The sequence below is a fragment of the Phalacrocorax aristotelis genome, chromosome 1 (genome assembly GCF_949628215.1).
Source record: "Phalacrocorax aristotelis chromosome 1, bGulAri2.1, whole genome shotgun sequence".
Taxonomy (NCBI): Eukaryota; Metazoa; Chordata; class Aves; order Suliformes; family Phalacrocoracidae; genus Phalacrocorax; species Phalacrocorax aristotelis.
Window position 1 is genome coordinate 142,234,770 of NC_134276.1, and position 21,102 is coordinate 142,255,871.

Here is a 21,102-nt window from a genome sequence, read left to right on the forward strand (position 1 = left end):
ATTTTTTTTTTAGTGTCATTCTAAATAGAACGGGCACTTAGGATAAGTGGAGTGCAGAGAATGCCATGCATCCCCAGCACAAGGACAGGAGCCTTCTGCTTTCATCCAGGAATGCCCCAAAGCTTTACGAACATGAACGAAGTCTTGGAAGGCTGAACAGCTGAGTGAGGCAGCAACACAGTGGTGACAAGGGTTCTGATTCATGAGCTCTGCTAATTTATATGGCAGTGATTTAAGGGGGTAATTTAACAGGCCCAGGGAACTACTGACTCAACCTCTTTGCTGGAAGTTGCCCTCAGAATAACAGAAGGGGCTGAACAAACAGTGTGTCTGCTCCTGGGCTGCTAACGTTCATATCCAGGAGTATTAACTTAGGCAGCTAGTAATTTCATTTTGTATTCATATGCCAGGCAGCAAGTTAAGGTAAACAAGAATTTTCATTCATGATTTCTGACAGATTTAGTTGCGCAGTGTCTGTGATCTTAGCTCCTTCTTCCACCAGTGCAGCTGAATTTGGCAGGCCAGTGTCGGGTAAGCCTAGTTTCGTCCAAGTGTCCACCATATCATTCAAATATTAATTGTGCAGGGTATTCACAAAGGGTAACTGTAGGCAGGGGAGGTTTGTGTCCTTAGGCTCCTTCTAGAGTCAATGGAGGTCTTCCAGGTAACAATACAGTGTTTAAGATAGGTTCCTGCTTTCTCTGTAGGCTACAGAAGGAGCCTGGGAAGGCTAGTTTCCAGTGCCTAAGGATATCCTTCTGCATAATGCCCTTAACTGTATATGGAAAGGAAATGTGTTACTTTGATTGTCTTTGCCTTAAGACATTTGTATTATGCATTGTTCTCAACCTCCCAAATTATTTTAAATTCTTATTTTATCCAGGTTATGCTATAAATACAAGGATAACTCTTCTGATGGAATCTTTTACAAGATGCTTTTGGATAACTTAAAAGTTGCTGTTCTTTCTCGTGACTTAAATGGTATCAGCTCACATATATCAAAGGAAAAACAACAAAGAGAAGAAAAAAGGCAAACAGAGCTTTCAGAAAGATACTGTTATTACAGACAATTTTCTATTTAATGTAAAGTAAAAATACATACAGAAAGGAGACTTTCAGATAGACTGAGGATACATGCTGTTTTTCTAATGGTAAGTACTGTCCTGGGCTGATCTCTCATTTTGCAGAGATATATTCAAAATTGTATAACACTCAAACCATTGCATCAGGAGAGCAAGCACACATTGATCATTCATCAAAGACTCTAGGATTCAAGTAAAAATGCTTGAGCTCACTTTACAGGGTCTACAAGGATTGTACCTCTCTGCATCATTCAAAAATTGGGGTTTTGCCCTCCAGATAACATCTGAGGAGTAAGCTTGTGATCCTCTGTAGAATCAGTGTGGCTTATTATTCAGGAACTCAATTTAAACCTTCTCAGAGGACCCAGTACGCTAAACTCAAGATAAATCAGTGGCCTTACTAATAAATATCTCTGTCCCTCACTTCTGAGCCACTATGTGAAGCTTTATCCATAACTTCAGCAAGCATTCTGGCACCCAGAACTGACATGTTAGAGTAGACTGTTAGGTTAGGTGTTTCAGGCCTGAATGAAGAACTTTGAGACCCAGCCCCACTGAGATGGGAATTATGCAGAGAGTAGGGTTTGGTGTCTCACACGGTTGGTAAATGTACTTGTGGCTTATTACTTGAAGGTAGAAGAAGAACATACTTCTCGCAGAGTACGGCAGGCTGGCAGCAGGGCAAGAAACTGTATATGGCTAACCCAGAGAAGCACATACGTTGATTGCTTGGCTAGCTGCTAACAAATGGAAAAGATAACATCCCTGCCTTCCCAACTAGGAGAATGAAAAGTCTCTCACCTTTTCATGACTGTCAATTTCACAAAACTTGTAACCACTGTATCTGAAGACCCCTACCCCTCTCAAGTTTGACTGAAATCAGTAGATGGACTCCAAATTTAGGGGGAAGGCTGACAGATGTGGATGAAAGGCTGATTGCATTATTCTTATTTCCCTAGGAAACCAAAGTAAAAGTGGTGCTGGTTGGAGGGGAGTATAATTTAAAATACAAGCTTGCCTGAAATCAGGGTAGATCTCAAGGATCCCTAGTGGCTTTTATGTCTCTTAACAGGCTTTGAACTCTTTGTGACTCTGTAATTACTGCCTGAAAGCAGGAACAGATTTCTTAGAAATATGTCAGTAACTCTCCAGTTCTTCTCCTTCCCTCTTTTTAAAGCCAGGTAGAGTGTTTGCTTTTCTGCATAAATTTGGGAGAAAATTTTAGCCACTTTTTTAAGAACCAATATGAATTCATGGCAGTATTCTGTAATTTGTTCTTTCTTGTTTGTTACTAGTATTCATTGTTCAAGCAGCCTGTTCATATTTGACTCTTTATCAAAGACTGATACAAAAAGAGGCTTTAAGTGCTTCATCCCCTTAATGCAATCTGTTGGTAGTTTTCTTTCTCTGTTGAATAGAAAGACAATTTTTTTCTTGATCCCTCTCATACTACTGAAGCATTTATGGAGTGAGTTCTCAATACTCTTGATATTTTTGATATTGAACCTCACATTGTGTTGTGGCCTTCCAGATTTCGGTCATATATACTCATGCTTCTCTCGTATACCATGATGGCATATTTCACTGATGCACTGCCAGCACTCCTTAAGTTATTTTTCCTTTAGACCCATTTTCCATGAGACTTTAGTTCCTTGAGAAGGTAGAAATTTACTTTTTGCCACGGTTTTCCTGCCTTCCTTTTACAAGAGTCTCAAATTCTGTCATACCATCATCCTTCCTGCCTAAGCTGTATTTCACCTTTTCAAGCAGTTTCTCTGTATTAATTTGGTTAAAATTTAGAAAGACTTTCCCTTCACTAGATTTTGCAGCATCAACAGGATGTCACTGACACATTCTGATAATGTGCTGACCAACCTGTGTTCTGCTGTAATCATCACTCAACCAATTACAACCAGATTTTTTACCCTGGATGATTCGATTTTGCCTCTCTTTTTTCCCCCCCTCAGAAAAAAAACCTCCAAATCTCCAAGAACTTCAAATTCAAATCCGCTTTTCACTGTTGATGATGTATAGTAGGCATCCTACCACTGTAGCACTCATATTGTCATAGGTTTTTACCAGAAGAACTATAAATAAGGATTAATTTAATGAACTGTAAAATTCCAGGATGTTCCAAGAACCATAAGGACTTCCGGGTCCCCTTCTTTATACAACGTTTTTTATATTCACGTGCTGACAACCATCATGCTTGCTCCTTTCTGTCTGATTTTGTCTCTTCTATGACCCTGTAATGTATAACCCTATTCCAAGTAGTTTTAGGTCCTCAGCTCAGTGGCTGTGCTTAATACCTTCCTGGGAGCTTTTATGTCAGCTCCTTTCTTCAATCTAGTCTGAGGCTTCCCTACTGGGTTATAAAGCTAGTAGATTAAGAGAGCTTTTTGTGTATAAGCCCCTGACAGGGAAGATGGTCTTTTAGATGACATCCTGCAAGTAATCATTCATTTATTTCTAGGACACATCCAGCCTTTGCTTCAGTCTTGAACTTCAATAGGAGGAAGAATATAAAGAACATTTGAATTTAACTTCATCACCTGTCCTGTAATTACTTTTTCATTTTCTCAGGGGTATTAATGGCAAGGCCTATGTTGATAAGCAGGAGAATATAATAATCAGTGGATGGGGCAGGTAAAGTTGGTAATGTTTTGGCAACTTTAGGCAAGAGCATATATCTCAGAGGACCAGGTGCCTTCAGCAGATGAGTCCATCTGAGATCCTCAGGAGGCAGTCACCAGTCACTGTCATCTTTTGATCCCTTTTGGGAGGCTTAGAGTTAATCTTCTGTGTGCTGCTCAGATCAGAGTAAAACTCTCTTCATTAGCATGTTTTTAGAATAAGAGTTAAAATGTTAAGGTTATCTTCAAGTTTAGGGAATACTATAAAACACACTTAATAAATCTATAAAATAAAATTTCTGCATTTTGCTTATGTGGAAATACGTGCTCTAAAATTTAACAAAAATAGTTTTTGTAACTTTGCTTTTCATGGGTTATAGTAAATCCATAATGGATGTAAAATAGGTACAAGTGGGAACTTTATATACCCTTTAATTTAATTTCTTTTCTGTCTTTAAAAGTTATGAAATATTTAGTTGTTATTTATTTTAATGGCTTACTGATAAAGGTTGTGGTATTTCAGCAAAAAGCATATATAGTCCATATCAATGGACTTTCTTACAGGGCCTGAGAAAGAAAGGTATTCCAGCCATTCCTCTAAAGGGAAAAAGCATGGAAGTGATTTATTTGGGATCCAGGAAGAGAGAAAATATCATAAGATATATTTTTTCCTTTTAAAATCAATGGAAGGACTTCCATTAACTGCTTTTATGTTAGCTTAGCCATCTCAATTTAACTGAGGAGGTATTAAAGGGTAAAGATAGCTCCTTAGCTGATGTAGAAATGTGGGCTCATTAGAAACTAAGCCTGTGATTCAGAGGTCTAGGAGCTCCATTTGCAAAAGAAATACTTCAGAGCAATATCAGTCAATTCTTGTTTGGTTTTTTTTTCTTTTGTAAAGCAATCTATATGTAAGAAATGTTTGCACAATATAGGCCTTGGAATCGATGTGTACTCTAACTTGATCAACTATCATTTTGTTTTGCATCAAAGAAGCTTCTTGCCTGTCTATGTCTTGTTTGTCATCAAAGCAGTCTTGTTCATTATTGCTGAATCAAATGTTTGAAACTACAAAAAATAAGCAACGTGTCTTCATGCACAATCTTTCAATTTTAGAATCAAGCAGATTGAAGACCAAGCTAACAAATATGCCCAGAATAGAACTGTTGATGAAGTAATTAGAAGGCTGACGGACAGAGTGATACAACAGGCAGCAACTATTAAAGGCAGCTTTTTTGCCTACAACAAGAAATCACATGGAAAAATTAATAAAGTTGGCTTGCAGAAGGTAGGAAAAACATTAGCTATTTTTCTCTCTCGTGTACTTTTCCCAGAAAGATGCTTATTGTCTTAGCAACGTGCCTGCTCACACAGCTAGAGGTAAATCCTCCAGGACTGTTTCAGTTACTGATGAGATATACAGGTCTCATGCAGGTTATTGGATGAGAAAGAACCTCAACTTGTCTTTAAAGACATAAAATTGTCATCCTGTAGCAGCACTAGACACTGAAAGCTTCAAGGTGCCAACTTTGAGCTCCCAGTCGTCAAAAAGAGCACGTATGAATTGGGACTGGCAAGACACAGTTGGGACTTGGAGGTCTAATGTCAACCAACAACACGCCTCTTATGTGAAGTGAATAGGCATACCTTAAAGAATCACCTAAGCCTTAACTCAGAGTCCTTAAGCCCTCTTTGCAACTGCACAGTGGTAGCTGGTAGGAACTGGAGAGAGGTAGGAGAAGAACAAGATCTTTAACAGATATAGCCTGACACTTCAGGGAGAATGACCTAAGCTAATTTTATGCCATCTTTCAGATTCCTGACTGCAGTGTCCCCCATAATCATGATGGGACTAGGGGACACTCCCTGGGGTCCCCAGATCTCTTCTTTGCTCACTCTTTCTCTACTTTCAAAGGAGTGATTGTGTCAGAGAAATGTCCTCTAGATGTTTAGTAGCATTTCAGGGCATAGACTGGTCCCCAACAGCAGAGGAGAACTTTTCTGTAGCTCTTATTTGAATTCAATGGATTTGATCATGCTGTAAATTTCCAGTGTAACTGTTTGATGTTGAGTGGCTTTTGATGCTGGGTTAGCTGATTTGGGTACAGCATCTCAGTGATGAGAGGACCCACAATAATATGAATGTATTGAAATTGTATAGTTTTAACTTGCCAAGAATTCCAATTTAATTTTGTAGGTGTCTTTTTTGAGGTAGGGTTTTCTGTGGTGTTCCCAGGCTCTGTCACAGCTTTGATGGCTTATCTGACTGCATGTTGTGCTTTGGACAGCCTTATGAGGTCATGGATTTGGGTCTGTAGTTGGGGCACTAAAAGCACCCATCTGTACGTTTCTTTCTTTTCACATTTCAAGGCAAAATGCTTTGCTGAAAGTTGAAGCTGGACAGAAAAAGAGACATGATGGCAGTAATATTTCCCTAGTCTACCTAGGTTTAAGCAAGAGCTGCTGCTAAAGAATGCTATGACAGTAATACATGGTCTGCCCTTTGTCTGGGCGCTGAAGTAAGGTAAGAGTCAGCAAGGGTTAAACCAGAACTGTACCTTTGAAAATGGCCTGGGTAGTAGCTTGAGAAAGTTTGTCCTAATCTGTTTTCACTCTGGTTCAGTTACAAACATCATCTTCCAATCTGTGTACCATGGACCGCACATGTTTTCACCAGCTACTGTTGCAGGGTCAAATGTACTGACTGTAAGAAGGTGACAAGCTCTTGCCTTCCTTTCTCCCCTTCTCAGCATAGACCCATGAGGTATGTGCTCCACAGCTTATGACAGGACAAAGGCTGTTACTACAGAGCCTTCCCCCGCACGGACATTGTAGCTGCATTCAGCCACACATTTTCTTAAACTCAGGTGGATATCTTTCTGCAGTTGCATGCAGGAAGTGTAATTGCTTTGAAATGAAGGGGAGAGAAAGAGGGAGGACAAAACACACAAAAGATTTTCCATTTTTCTTAATATTTTCTTATTAATAATACACTTATTAAGAACGTGTTAAGCTGCAACCCTTCCTCCTATACTGAACTGACATCTGTGGCACATACCTTTGGGACATTGGCTTTGGCTGCTGTGATTTACACTACAATGTGATACCTAAAAGGCTTATAAGTTGCCTGCAGCTAGTGCAGTAATGTATGTTTTGTCACTGTTAGGCAGAACAAACTCATTCTACCTGCTGCTTTCTTCTGCGTTGGCTGTCCATGTACAACTCACATCTGAGATATTTGTATAGCACCAGAAGCTATTGAACAGTTAGTCTTTGTGATTTCATTGTTCTTTTATTACACTATGGATGATGCATTTCTCACGTTTTGGCAAGAGACAAAGGATAAAAAAATCATCATGTACCTGCAGCCAGGTATATTTATCACTGCACTTGTGTGATGTTCTTGGATCCTGCAAGCTCAGCAAAGTCCAGCTGGATGGAATGCTGCCCGGGAATTCTGCCCTGCTGCTGCTGCTTATGATCATTCAAAGAGGCCTGCTTCCCTGCAGTAGTCCTGTTCTGCCCTGCCTTGTGCTGAGTGAAATAAGCCTACCCTGGAAACAATGAGGATGAAAGCTCTGTGTGAATAAGGGTCATTAAAAGGGATTCTTCATCAGAACTGAAGTGATATACTACCTTATGTCTCTGGGAACTGGCTGCGCATGTGTGTTTTCAGGTGAAGTGTAGACTGAAACTGATTCTCCATCACTTGTGGTCTTTAGAGATCTCTGCACCTTTTGCAAAACTGGGAGTTTTCACATTCTTCCTGCTTTAATTTCCCTGACACTTCTACCAAGATGCCCTGGGAGCACAGTTGCGTTTCATCCCAGAGCTCATGGAGTTTCAGTGGTAAACATCCAGAAATGGGTGACTAGCACCATTGTAGGCATTGTGGGGAATCTCCCCGGGCCTCCTGCTGATGCTTCAGAAGGATGTAGGACTCTCTGTATCACATCTGCCAGCTGCATATAGATGTTTTGGATACATTAGGTTATCACAAATGGCGAAGGAAATATGACATGTTCCAAGTGCATTGAGGTGGGTAGGTTGTGAGGCATTTTGGGGTGTCACCGAAGTGAAAGGTGAAAGTATGCTGTTCTTTGACTGGATCCTGACTCTGTAGCTGGGCAGGTGAGCCAATGCGATTTCTCACCTTACTGGCACATTGAAACTGCTGCACTGATCTACAACTTCATTTAGAGCAGCCAGGCAGCTAATGTACAGCTGGCCAGAGTTGCTTGTCCTCAGAGGTGGAATAGGTTACTCAAACAGCAGTAGTGGTAAACAAAAAAGCATATTTGTTTTCTGATTTGTTATTCCAGGCCAAGCCATAGAAGTGGGCAAAAGCTGTCTGCCCAACTTGGAAGTGGATGAGCTCTGTTTATTTGTATAACGCTATGTTATAGCAACATTAAGGGAGAGGGCAGAATGCACCCTTACCTTCCTCTGAAGGGTAATTGGTCTTGGTATGCCTGAATATCCCCAAAATGCAGACATAACATCATGAAGGTTACGCCAAAACTGTCAGTTCTCTGTGTTTTTCTTTACAATTTACAGCGTAAGAACACTTTTCAGCTGCTTGCCTGTGGAGTACCGAAGGTGTGAGGTGGATTAGTGAAGGGAAGTGCCACCTTCTTTACTAAAGAGTAACGTAGTACCTCTGCCTTCTGTGGCCTGGCTCTCCTAGGAACGGGGCAAGTAGGCACAGACCATGTCTTTGCACCTTTGGACTTGTCTAATTTTTAATACAGTTCAAAATCAGGAAGATGGTAACTGAAGTTCTGTCAGGGGTCCTGGGGAAACATCCAAAATTTTTGTGTGTGCCTTCACTTTTGTGAAGGATTACAGTACCTCCTTCCTGCAGAGATGTCATCAGTCCTCTTCCTTTAAATAAGACTTCGAAATTATGCCTTTTGTGAGCCATTCAGCACAGGACAATGACCTAGTCATACAATTTAACATGACTTAATCCTGTATGCAGTTTTGGCAGAATTTTATAACTTTTTTTTCTCTAGAGAAAAGTGTTAATAGTTGAGACTGTAGTCACCAACATTACTATTGTGCCTGATTCTCTTCAGCTTTGATTGGATTTGTGAGGCCAGATTTCCTTATCGCTACTATTAAGCATTTGATCTGATGGTAAATACTTGTTCAACTGAACATAAAATGTGCTTGCTTATCCAGAAGCTTTACATTCATAGAAAGGAATGATAATTTGCTAATTATTCTCACGTTTTTAACACTCCTTACGCTGTTCAGCTATTTAATGAATTTTTTCTTTTAATCTGTACAATTAACTAAAATATAATGGCAAGAGTAATCACTATAGGAACACTTGGGAAGTCAGGACAGAGCTGTGCAGGATAGTTTTAAAGAAATAAAGCCAAATCAGGAGTTACAAAAAAGCTGAAGGAAATGAAATGTTTTGGAGAAATCCTTCAGCAGCAGCAGGGCTGCAACTACAGCTTTTCAGGGAAACAGCAGGTGGGAAATGTAGAAGAAAAACAAGGATCCCTTTCACGGTCAACCACCAGGTAACACTAAGGGGTGCAATGGGAGACTGCTGCCACTCCAGACTGCACCTCTTAGATGTAGAGAGGTAAAGGGTCTGGGGGGGCGGGGGAAAGACAGAAAGTTTCTTGCCAAAATAGATTTCCTAAAATGGATCCCCAAATCTGCTTTGAAGAGCAGCAGTGCAGAAGGAATCGTGCCTTCCTTCCTCCTTGCTGTAGCTGTGTGTTGTTCAGGGGCCTGAATCTATTCTGCAGCATTTCTTGTCCAGAAGGTAGTTGTGGCAGGCTTGTGGGGAAAACTGGTAGCAGCAAATTCTACAAATGACAGTTTTCCTCTAGTCTGCTAAATGAGCTAACATCATTTCTTCTGGCACTTTCTATCTTCCAGGTGAAGTTTAATCGTAGCCTATCACTCGGTGCTTTTGCTCAAAATGCCAGTCTCAAAAATATAGTCAAATCTTGCTCTCTGTCTCTTTCTGTATAGAACTGAAGTTGTACAGAATAGATCTATATTTAAATGGGTTACTGTAAATTTAAGGAAGAGAGATCAATTTTCAGAGTAATTTCAAGCTGAGCCGTAGGATAAAACACCCAGACGTTTAGTATTCAAAATGGCATATTAAGCAAGAAAATAGGCCATTACATAACTTATTTTATTTCTCTTCTAATGGGTGTTGGAAGATCATGGCACGTCAATTGATGGCAGTCACTTTAATCTACTAACAGAAAAGCTAGGGTTACCAGATGGAGGGTTGAGTTATCTGGATTTTGTGGAAATACTGGAAGGTAAAGGAATTTTAACAGCAATAAAGCATGAAATAAAACTTTCCTGGAAGATCCAGAACTTTTGTCTTTTAAGGAAAGACTATTGGTGAAATTTGTAAGAGATTATATTATTTTTAGGATGTGGATGACCCTTCTGTCTGTAGTTCTTTGACTCCTGACCTAGCTAAGCTGCTGAGTATCTAACTCAGGACAGTGGGGAAACGAGAACATGTGGGATGTGAACTAGCTAAAGGTCCGCAGACAGGTGCCATGGAGTTGTCGCTAACAGCTCACAAAAAGTAACTGACTGATTGCTCTGCCTTGAGTAGATCCTTGTCCTCTGCATTTCTAACTCTTATTCAGTCTTGGAACTATGTTGTATCCTAAATTACAGGACAGTAACGATGTCCAGCAACTTCTTCTATTTTGTGTAAAAAGCCAGAAAACAGTAACTAGTCCTTTCAGGGAAGAAAGATCTGTCAGTAAGCCATTAATGATGAGTTCTAGTGGCAGTATATACAACTGGAGCTCTGTGGTGTGATCTGGTTACTTACTGGATTATGGTTTTAATTTAAAGTACTGCTTTTGAATGCTAAAGCTGTTAAGGGACATTTTCACTAGAGAATGCTGAAAAGTGGTTATCTATAACGTAATTGATAATTTTATTAGAATATCAAGAGTCCCAGTGAAAGAGCAAGGTTTACTGTTTGTGTAGATATAGATGTATTGTCCACCCATATAATGAGGATGTGGTCTTCATTGATTTACTGTTGCTGAGGAATGAATACCAGAGGAACATATTCATAATTTGGGATAACATTTTTTTCACCTCAGCTATTTGCCTTACCCCATCAGTAATTTCACTGATTTCAAGGCACCGTAAGTAAGGGGTTTTGATTTTCAACTTGTAAAAATTAAGCTGAGGGAACCTGAATTAATTTCTTAGAATAGAACCCTGAGTGCAAACCAGAGCTAGTAAGTAATTATTAATTTTTTCTTTTTTATATACACTTACGCTTTAAGTCTAGATTTTGTGGTCAAAATTCTGATGCCACTGAAGTCAATGGCACTTTTGCCATTGGCTTCAAGGCCTGTTTTAAATTCCATATTATGCCTCTGTTATTTTCCTCAGAGGTGCACATTTACTTTTTTCATGCTGTTATTATTATTTTCTGCTGTCATTATTTCACTTTTAGAACTAAGACAAAAGGGAGAGCTGACCTGTGGATGGCTGATGTAATGTTCAGGCTTTTCTTCATTCAGGCTTAGAAGTTTAGGAGTTTGATAATATAGCCAGCTAATCACCTGCCCACCAAAATATGTGCACCTTCATTCAGTAGCCTAATAAAAGATGTTTGAAACAGGTTAACCTCAGGGAAAATGCGTGTGCCAGCTCTTTGATTTAAATCAAGAATCAACAGTGTTTTGTCTGTATTTGAAGTTTTTGCTTTTGCCAATTACGAGAATCACAGCTTTTCTTTCCATATGTTACTATAGCTCATAGTTGTAAAGGGAAGTGTGACCCACATTTAACATAAAGTAAGTCTCAGAAACCAGAAGGCAAAGAAAAAAACCCTCCTAACTTTTATTTTTCAATAATGTGATTCACTGGGAAGGAGGGTGGTCTGTAGTTACAGAAAATGAGACTTGATTTTCTTCTTATAAGCTTTAGTAGGAAGATAACACGAGTACAAATTTTCTTGACTAGACTTCAATAGAAACTGGAATTGAAAAAAGGGAAGGATAGTGAATGTCTGTAGGGAGGAGAAGGATTTAAAGGGTAAAACAAGTAGAAGTTAAAATGATGCAGTGAATACTACTCAGTGATTCGTCGGGGTAGTTGTACAGGCTCTTGTGTGTTGGTGTATGTAAATCTTTTAAAAAGAAAAGAAATGTTCCCTTAGAACAGACCATTAACTTAGCATTTTTCTTATCACTCAGGATTAGGGTGTAGTGAAATGTCAGTGTGTACATCTTTTCTTGCAAGATTTTCCCATTTTAAAATCTGGCATGAATTACTTTATTCCTCTATATGGCTCATATGTTGCAGAAAAAGTCTAAAATGCTCAAGAGCCTACAAAAGATGCTTAGTCTCTTTTTCCCCAGAAACAAAGCAAAATAGGTTCCTAGAGTATCACTGCACAACGAGCAGAAGGAATCAGATCTGGAACAGTGACCAAAATAGCTTTGCTATGGCCTAAAAGTACCTTAGCCCTTCAGGACTGGAAGTACATGGGTGCCCTGCTGCGAAGCTGGCTGCTGCCCTTTCCTGATCCTGCTGGGCTGTGGGATAATAACCTTGTGACAACATGACGCTGCTGTTTGTGCAGGACTGAGTCATGCCAGAACCGAACATCAGGCAAAATAGTTTCAGGGGTTATGCTTTGTTAAGTCAGGGGTGTTTTGATGGCAGATCTCCTGAAATAGTTCACATTGGTTCAAATTGGAGGAGGGCTTAACCAGGATAGAATTGCTCCAGGGGAAATGGTCTAGCGTGCAACAGTTGTGCTATACAGTCAAAGACGTAACACATTACTTTCTCTGACACAGTCTGCAGCTTCTGTGTTCCCTCACTGAGACAGACAGCCGGTATGACAACAAGTCATGGCTTTCACGGTGCTCCATTTGTCCTCCTCCAGTCTGATACCTCCCTTCCTCAAAGCAACCAGAGGAGGCTAAAGCAAAAGAAAAAAACATTGTCTCAGCTGTGCTTTCTTCAGGTTGAGATTATCTTCTTCACCTTGTGCTGGGAAAACTATAGTGGCTGAGGCCATTACTGGAAATTGGGTGGACACCACTGATAATGCATACAGCTATTGGACTTTGTCATGTTTAGGTTGTAAAGAATATGATTGCAAGGTTTCTTGATTTGTTTATGTTATATTACCGTGCTATTTATCAGATACGTTAAATATAATCTTTCAATGTTTGCTATACTTCGATTTCATTATTGCAGATGCCACATTGAACAGGCCAGGAGCTACATTATGTAACAGCCCAAACCACAAACTAAATGATGCTAAATATCACTACACGACTGCTGAAGAATGTCTCAGTCAATGAAAAGCTGATGAGAGTCTACAGGGTAAATACATCGAGCCACGGTTTCCTTTTGGCAGTGAAGCTGGTTGTTATTTTAATACAAGCATTTGTTTTAAAAGTTGGTTTGGAGGAGCTGTCAGGAAAGCGATTCTAAAAATTGTGTTGGATTTCATATATTCTGTGTTCTCAGAAACTTCCAGTTCAACTACATTCAGTTTTCAAGACAAAAACTTTTTTTTTTTTCCTAATTGTCTTCTCTGCAGCCTCTGACAAGAAAACAAGATCTGAGTTATTTTTTCACATCCTTTTGTGAACATAACTATTAAAGATCCTGCAATTAGAAAATAATAACTCTGTACTACTCATTGATGGAACAGTCCACCTATTCATGAGAATGATCTTTCAAGAAGATGTTCTTAGTCCCTAAAGTTTGCAACACAGTCATCTTAATCAAAGAGGTTTTTTTCCGGCTTTTCTACGTTTGCTTATTATTTTCTGTAATTACCATTAGAATGTACTCCTTGAATTCCCACCATGGATACGCACAGAGTAAGAGAAAGCACATTTTACAAAGGAGAGAAGCCGCAGTCATTACCCTTTTGCTCACTTCATCCCATCCCATCCCTGTTCCCTGGGAGAAGTAGAAAGACCAGCATTCAAGAAAGGGATCCTCTGTTCAAACCAGCTTGGACACCCCTAGCAAAGCTGATCATATTTATCAGCATTACTTCAGATTTTTGAAGAACTGCACCATTTTAAAGGTGTTTGAACATTTTGCGTCTATTTTAATGGGAGAAACTGCTCAGATGGTAGATCAATTTCTGTAAAGTCTCTCTTCATTACAGGTTTCCTAAGGGTGGGCAAGGGTAGAAATGAGGTACCTCTCAGTATAGTACTGATAGAAAGTGGAGGTTAATTTGTAAATTTGTATGGGGTGGCTTTTTGATGCTCCCTACTTTTGCTCCGTTCTGTACATGCTTGAGATGAAAGCAGTAAGACTGCAGTTTACTGCGGGCTATCCCAAGTGTTTAGTAAGACAGTACTATAAATGCTTTGTATTCTCTAACTGCGGTAAAATATTTGCCTGTTGTCAAAACAAGTCTAGAGCAAACATTTGTTATTTATGTTTAAAAATATGTAGCTGATGTGTTAAATATATTTAGTTAAATATTCCTTGTTAGGACACCTATTCTGCCTTCCATGAAACAGACAGTAACCATGACAGTATCATCAACATGCTTGACTTTTGGCAATTCTTGAACAGCTTTCTGCTTCATCTTAGAGATGAGGAATTCCTGCATGTACTTGGTTTGTTGGGAATGAATATGAACTCCACGTTAAATTACCAAGAATTCTGACAACTGTTCCATACCCAAGAAACTAAGGAGGTACCTCCTCAGCTCATGCCATCTCACAAGTAAGAAACAAAAAGCTGTGTAATACATACAGTAATCCAATGTGTTTACAGAAATGAATATGCTGTGTGAAAATGTGTGTTGGGTATTATTGAAAAAAGATAGTATTAAAATCTGCCTTTATCAAGCTGAAGGTGGGTAGCTTTACCAAGTTCTCAGTGATTTACAACTCCATTAAATCAGATATTGAATCCACCACCAGGTTAAAATGCCAGAGCTAGCCCTGGGGACTGCTCTAAACCTGTAAGGTCAAACATATATATACTGGTACCTTGGCTGGAGCCTTACAGCTAGGCTAGCCTCCAAAGTGGACAACTTTGCTGCATCTTCCAAGCATACAGAATTTAGGACATGGTTTGGGAATCAGATGTCATTTTGGATTGAGGAGCAGTCAGCGTATTACCTCTCTGGCACAGAGCCTGTCAGTTCTGAGACTAATATTGTTGTCAGTGTAGATTACAGTAGTCCAAAACCTCATGCTCCAGACCTTTATGCTGCCAGGCCACTGAGAGTAGACAAGATCAAGTGAGGTGCACAGAAGCACTGAGGCACTGTGGAGTGGGTGGAGTCTAGGGAGAATAGTGCTGCAGCCTCCCTTCCTGTGAGAAGTGATGCTCCTTAAAACGTCTGGAATTTTAAAGTTTGAGCTTAACTTTAATGACAAATAACACTTGGGCACTAAAAAATTAATTCTAAAAACTCAGTGTGAAACTCCATTTAACTATGCAAACAGAGATAAATTCATAAAAATAATGACAAGATACAGCAGGACTGAAAAAGCTCCTGATCAGCAACTCATCTCTGCTGTGGCAGTGACGATGTGATATATACACATAGGCTTATTTCCCAGTTTTTATTTGTCTCTTACAGCATTACTGTTGGCTCTGATGTTAGTAATATTTATCTGCTTGGTGTGGTTTTCTTTTTTCCTGAATTGGACAACTGAGTGAATCAAGGACATCAGAGTAAAAAACAAGAAAGGAAACTGATGATGATTGAGTCTTGTTAACAGTTGGAGTCTGAGACCAATTACTGTGGCACTTTCATTTCTGTTTCAGTTTGGGCTTAGCTAGAAATTGAAACTATTGCTGTTTCAGAAGTCCAGCAAAAAAATATAGTGACTTGCATTTTCCCAGCTAAATTTTTAGACTATTTTTGTTGGTTGATTGTTTAGGCTTATGGAATCTTCTCTCAAGCAGTAGGAGTGGGGAAAACTCAGAAGGTTCCCAGGCACCTAAAATATATTAATGTGGCGTTTGTGTTTCTAAATCCAAATGGAGGCCTCAGCAAAGGCTTTCAAGGCCCAGAGCCCCAGGAGCTCAGAAATGGCTGGGTTTGCAGTGTTGCAGTTTTCCAGGAGCTAAGTTCTGGTCTGGGCATGCCCTGGGTGGTACAGGAACTCAGTGGGTAAGTCAGATGTAGTTACCACATCTTGCCTGGTCTGCAGACCCAACATTCCTCTGCCTCTTGTTTGAGAATCTTGGCCCAAGGAACACGGCTGAACCAGGCTCTGAAGCCATATGTCTGCAGCATTTCCTTACAAAGCAATAGCTGGAGGACCAACCGGTGCTAGGACGTAGCACAAGGTGAGCAGCTGTGTGTTAAAAGACCAGCCTTTCCTCAGTTTTCTAACTGGAAGTCCTTAGAAAAGCTAAAGAGAAATGGGCGCCGAAAGAAGGGCTGATCTTCTCATGTGAGAATGGAGAGACGTAAGGCACCCTGAATTATTGGGTAGGTGTGTCCTTGTGTAGCACACGAATTTAGTTAGCCTTCTGTGTAGTGCGACAGCTATGCTGGACCCTAATCTGAGGCACCCATATTCCTCTGCATGCTCGGATTCAAAGAGCAGGACCAGGCTCCCAAAAGTTTGGCACTGGTAATGGTGGCTGAATTTGCAAATGTGGGTCTTACTCCCCAGACTTACTAGCCACGCCTTGGTGACTCACATAGATATTTTTGATCTACATTATTGATGTAAATCAACGATAATCTTCCTGGAGTCACTCCAGGATATAATAGTTTCTGAGATAATTAACATTTCCTTCTATGTGTATAAATGATCCATGCTGGCTCTTGATTTTGAGGGAGAATTGAACAACATTGATTTGAAAATAAATAGGGAATTACAAAATTTAAAACATCTTCGCTAACCTGCGGCTAGGGAAATAAGGCAGTATTTAAAGAATTAAGTTTACACAGATGTGAAGTAACAGTCTTTAATGGGTATCTTAGAAACTAGGAAACAAAACCACCACTACCATGAAGAACAACAAAAGGGAAGGAAACTTGTGGAGATTAAAGATCCCACTAACATAAAACATAGTTAGTTGTTATTTTATTTTTTTCTTTTCTGAAAAAAACCCAGATGATAACGGATGCAGAGTTAGCTTGTGATCACGCTCATTACTACCTTGTTATCAAAGCAAGAACCAGATGGCATGACCTAGCAAGGGTAAGAAGAATGTTTTCTTTAAATAAATAAGCAGCACTAATAGATTTCAGAACATTATGCAATGTTGATCTTCAGATTCTATAAATATTCAAAGAGACCCTTGCAAAATAGCTCATTAATGATGAAAACTTACTATGTGATTAAAAAAAAATCTACATTTTGAATAATATTTAATTTTTGTAATGTTAATTATGTAGTAGATGCTATTACAGTTGTTTCTAAAACTTCCTTCATATTTTACTATTGTTGGTTTTATTTAATATTTCAGTTGTAAGAGCAGTAATGGGCTTCATTTGAGGCCTGTTTGACTATGTGCTGTACATACACACCTACTCATGCTGACATCCAGCATTGCCCAGCACAGTAAAGCGCTGACTACGATGCATACCCCATCCAAAGAGACTCTCACAAAACTGTCCTATAAAAATGATTTCCACTTTTTTATCTTTTTAAACTTGTTAAGTAGTTTTGATATTTGAACAACAGAGTAGCACAATGAAAAGTGAATATAATTTTTTCATGAAATGTTTGTGTAAATCAGACAATAGTACTGGTAGTCTCAGTTTGCAAGATGAATTGTAAAAAACCCAATAAACACAACCAAAACGCAAAGCAAAATCTAATTAATATTAGATATAGAACAAGTTGGGGAGAAAATCTGCAGTCTGCCATTTTCTAGTGCCTTCATCTTCCACTGGCATGCTTCAGCAGTGGGCATACCCACAGCCATGCGCACGCTTCTCATGCTCATATTCCCTGTGTTTGCCATCAGTAAGAAACTTTGCACACAGAGTACATCACCTAAACACCTGTGATCTCAGTCCCAATTCAAGCTTTTGAGAGTTGCACATCCATAGCAGAAAGTAGGAAACTGTAAAAATCAAATGAAAAAACATGAAAAGATGAAATTCAGACATACACGATTTTCTGTTTCTTTCTCAATTCCCATTGTTCATTAAGCTTATAGAGAGATCAAACTTTTTGTCAGACTTGTTGGTTTTTGTTAGTGACAATTTCTTTTACATTCCAGAATTTTCAGGAATTTGACAGTGAAGGAAATGGTATAACACAGCCAAGGCACTTGAAGAAAGTCTTGTCCAGATTTGGCATTCCAATCCCCCCCGAAGAATTTAAGCAGCTTTGGGCAAGGTATGAAAACTCTAAGTGATTAGCTCTTGCAATAATGTATCTTCTATAGGATTACAGAGCCTTTGGCAGTGCAGCGAATGACAATAGATTACCCTGCACAAGAAATCTTTTATTTTGTTATGATTTTGACCTCAGATCATGACACGGCGTTACAGGAGGGTATGTCTTATCATACTAAGCTCAAGAATACAATTAGATCCATCAGTTTCCAAGAGGACTTTCTCTTGGCTTCAGTGTTACTGATCCCTTTAATTTAACATCCATTTTCTTCCATTACGTCACTGGTTAAATTAACTTGGTTTTCACCAATTTTGCTTATACACAGAAACACCTGCCTTAGTCTGTGATGGGTGAAAGTCAGTTCCAAGTGCCTCAGGTCACCTGGGAACTGCAGACAAAGCTTCCATCGAGGAGCTCCGTGGAGGGTCTGCATTGCATACCTGTCTGCAGGCAGTGTTACCAGCCTCTCCTTTCCAGAGCACTAAATTTACTTACAGTATTTTTAACCTACATAGAAGTGATTCAGTCAAAAGAAAAATGCTACCTACCAAATACATAACAAAAGAAAGTATGGTAATTTCATGCTGTGTAAAGATGGCAAGTAATATAATGAAATGTTTTTATAGACAAGTAATTTGTTGTGAAGTGGGGGAAAATACTTGCCTGCCTTAAACAAAGAGGAGCTCTGCTATAAGCTGTGTTTGAAATGGCATAGATGTCAGCTGTACGTGACATTATATAAAAAGCTGCCTTCATTACAGGTCTATTTAAAAAAATAATCACTCTCTCTAACATATAGAACCTGAGTGTATTGCGTTTTGGTTTTGAACTGCATTAACTATATAATTTCTTCTTAGCACTGATTAATCTCTGAAGTATTTTCTACTCCATTAGATTTTACTTTTCATTCTTATTCCTTATGGATGCCATGGCACATTGAAGAGTATCCTTTTCATGCAGTTATCTGCTGCACAACTGCACTCCCATCAGCCACTCCTTTTATAGAATAGCTAAAATCTCTTACGTGCCTGATATGTCTGTAACTTGAATAAAGGAATTAGAGTGCAGCTGAGGCTAAATTAGGCATTACCATGCATCGGAGCACTATCGGGGGAGAAACTGCAGGGGAAAAAGCCTATGGAATGGTTTATACCTAAGAAAATATGAGAAGTGTTTATGAAGCTAAGCCTATGTTTCTGAAGGATGATTACAATTCTGAGCATCTCAGACTTGTGTGACCAGTGTGAGACACTTGAGACTGAATTTTTAGGAGCCCAGTTCTCTGCATCTCAAGTCAGACACTGAAAGGCAGCAGTACTGAGAGCTGGAGAATACCCCTGACAGTTTGGTCCTCAGGGTAGTATTTTCAGAATCAACTCTGTGATTACAATGCATAAGCTCTATCTTTGAGTCTCTCATAAAGTCACTCATTCTCAGTGTGGTATGGCACCTCTATAAGGAAGTGAAGTCACTGAGATTTAAGCTGTTAAGTCACTTAAGGACATCTGTAATGCCTTTCTATGAAGAACACATGAATATTTAAAAAGAACATTTCTTTTTCAAGGTATGATGCAGATGCAAAAGGATATCTTACACACCAAGAATTTTACAGAAACTGGGGATAGAGTCTGCAACCACTGACACAGGGCTCAGCAGACACATCACAGAAGACAGCTATGCACATTTACAAGCACATTATAATAATCAACAAAAGAAGCAGTCAAAGCTGGAAGAGCAGCAGAAACAGCAAACTAAAGCTCTGCATGATCAAGTAAGTTATTTATGAGCTTAGCATATAACTTGCTATGTTTATGTTTAGTTTAAGATGACACTGTGTACAATACAAATGCAATTTTACAAAAAAAAGAAAAGACTCTGAAAAGGAATCTCAGAAGGTACTGGACCAAGCTTATCCAGTGTTCTTCCCTTGATTTGCTGGACATAAGCCCAGTTCAGTGTGCACCGTGAGCCTTTTTTAATAGATATTCTCTATGGCTTATATTACTTATTTTACAGACTTTGTGGCAACATCTATACTGACAAATCAGAATGTCCAGAGACATTCACAGACACAGTCATCTATGCTGCTAGACTGCCAAAACAGTCCTTGTCATGCTTTGGCCTATGTCAGCTAATGTTTTTCCAGATCACTCCCAGCACTGTTTGGGAGCAAGAATGCTTCAAGGACTGTTCCTAATAGGCAGTTTGCAGGCAGCTGCTCCCTTTCGGCAGCTAAGAAGGTTCACTAGCAGAGATGTGCCAGCTGGCCCTTGCGCCCAGAGCACTCCCTGGCCTGTTTATTGCTACCATCTCAGATCGTGGTTCCAGTCCTAATGCTGCTGTCAGCTCAGATTGAGGGAGAAGAGCAAGTGCAGTTTTTGTCACCCTGCAGGTCTCTTCTTCCCAGACTGCTTTGGGCAATGTAGACTTAGACCTACCTGATTACACTCAACAGGGACTTTTCTTGAAGCTAGAGTGGCTGGACGTGTAAGACACTGTGGTCCCATATACTATCCTGTCCCTTGGATGAGGGCGAAGCAGCAATCACAGTTAGTTTCACATCCCTCTAGCAGCTAGTTAAATTGTTAGTAAATGGCATTGTAGAAGCAGCAAAAAACAGCCCTGACAAGGACGGACCCTGGCTCCATATGACAGAAATAAGCATCTTGTCTCCAAGCAAGAGGAGTCTCTGCCTCAAACAAAATCAACACTCACAGAGTTAATAGGTCATCGCTCCTGAGAAGAGCATTTGACAAACAAATGACAAAATGATATCCTACTCAGAGTGGAGTCTAATGATCCATGCTTGCCCTAGTGAGTCAGCAGTGATTAGCCTGCTGCTGCTGCCATAGGATTCCTGCACCTGCCAGCAGATTGAGGCAGCAGGAGAATCCTCTCCCCCAGTACAGTGCTGTGAAAACTTTATATTTCCAGGTTGTGGATAGACACCACATGGATGCTTATCATGTTTTTGCTTGTGCTTTCACTCTTTTCCTGAACTGTTTTTTTTTTGTTTGGTTGGTTTTTTTTGGTGGAGGGGTTTTTTTTCTT

At 39.6% G+C, this 21,102-nt stretch overlaps 1 protein-coding gene across 1 annotated transcript in view; it reads left to right on the forward strand.

The window, feature by feature from the left end:
- Positions 1-21,102, forward strand: part of EFCAB6 (EF-hand calcium binding domain 6) — a 107,067-nt gene that overhangs the window by 43,852 nt on the left and 42,113 nt on the right. The window contains 7 exon segments of the mRNA XM_075088236.1: positions 4,832-5,003; positions 14,217-14,390; positions 16,816-16,902; positions 17,933-18,051; positions 19,616-19,656; positions 19,659-19,822; positions 20,459-20,538. Of these exon segments, the coding sequence (XP_074944337.1) occupies positions 4,832-5,003; positions 14,217-14,390; positions 16,816-16,902; positions 17,933-18,051; positions 19,616-19,656; positions 19,659-19,822; positions 20,459-20,538 (837 nt within the window).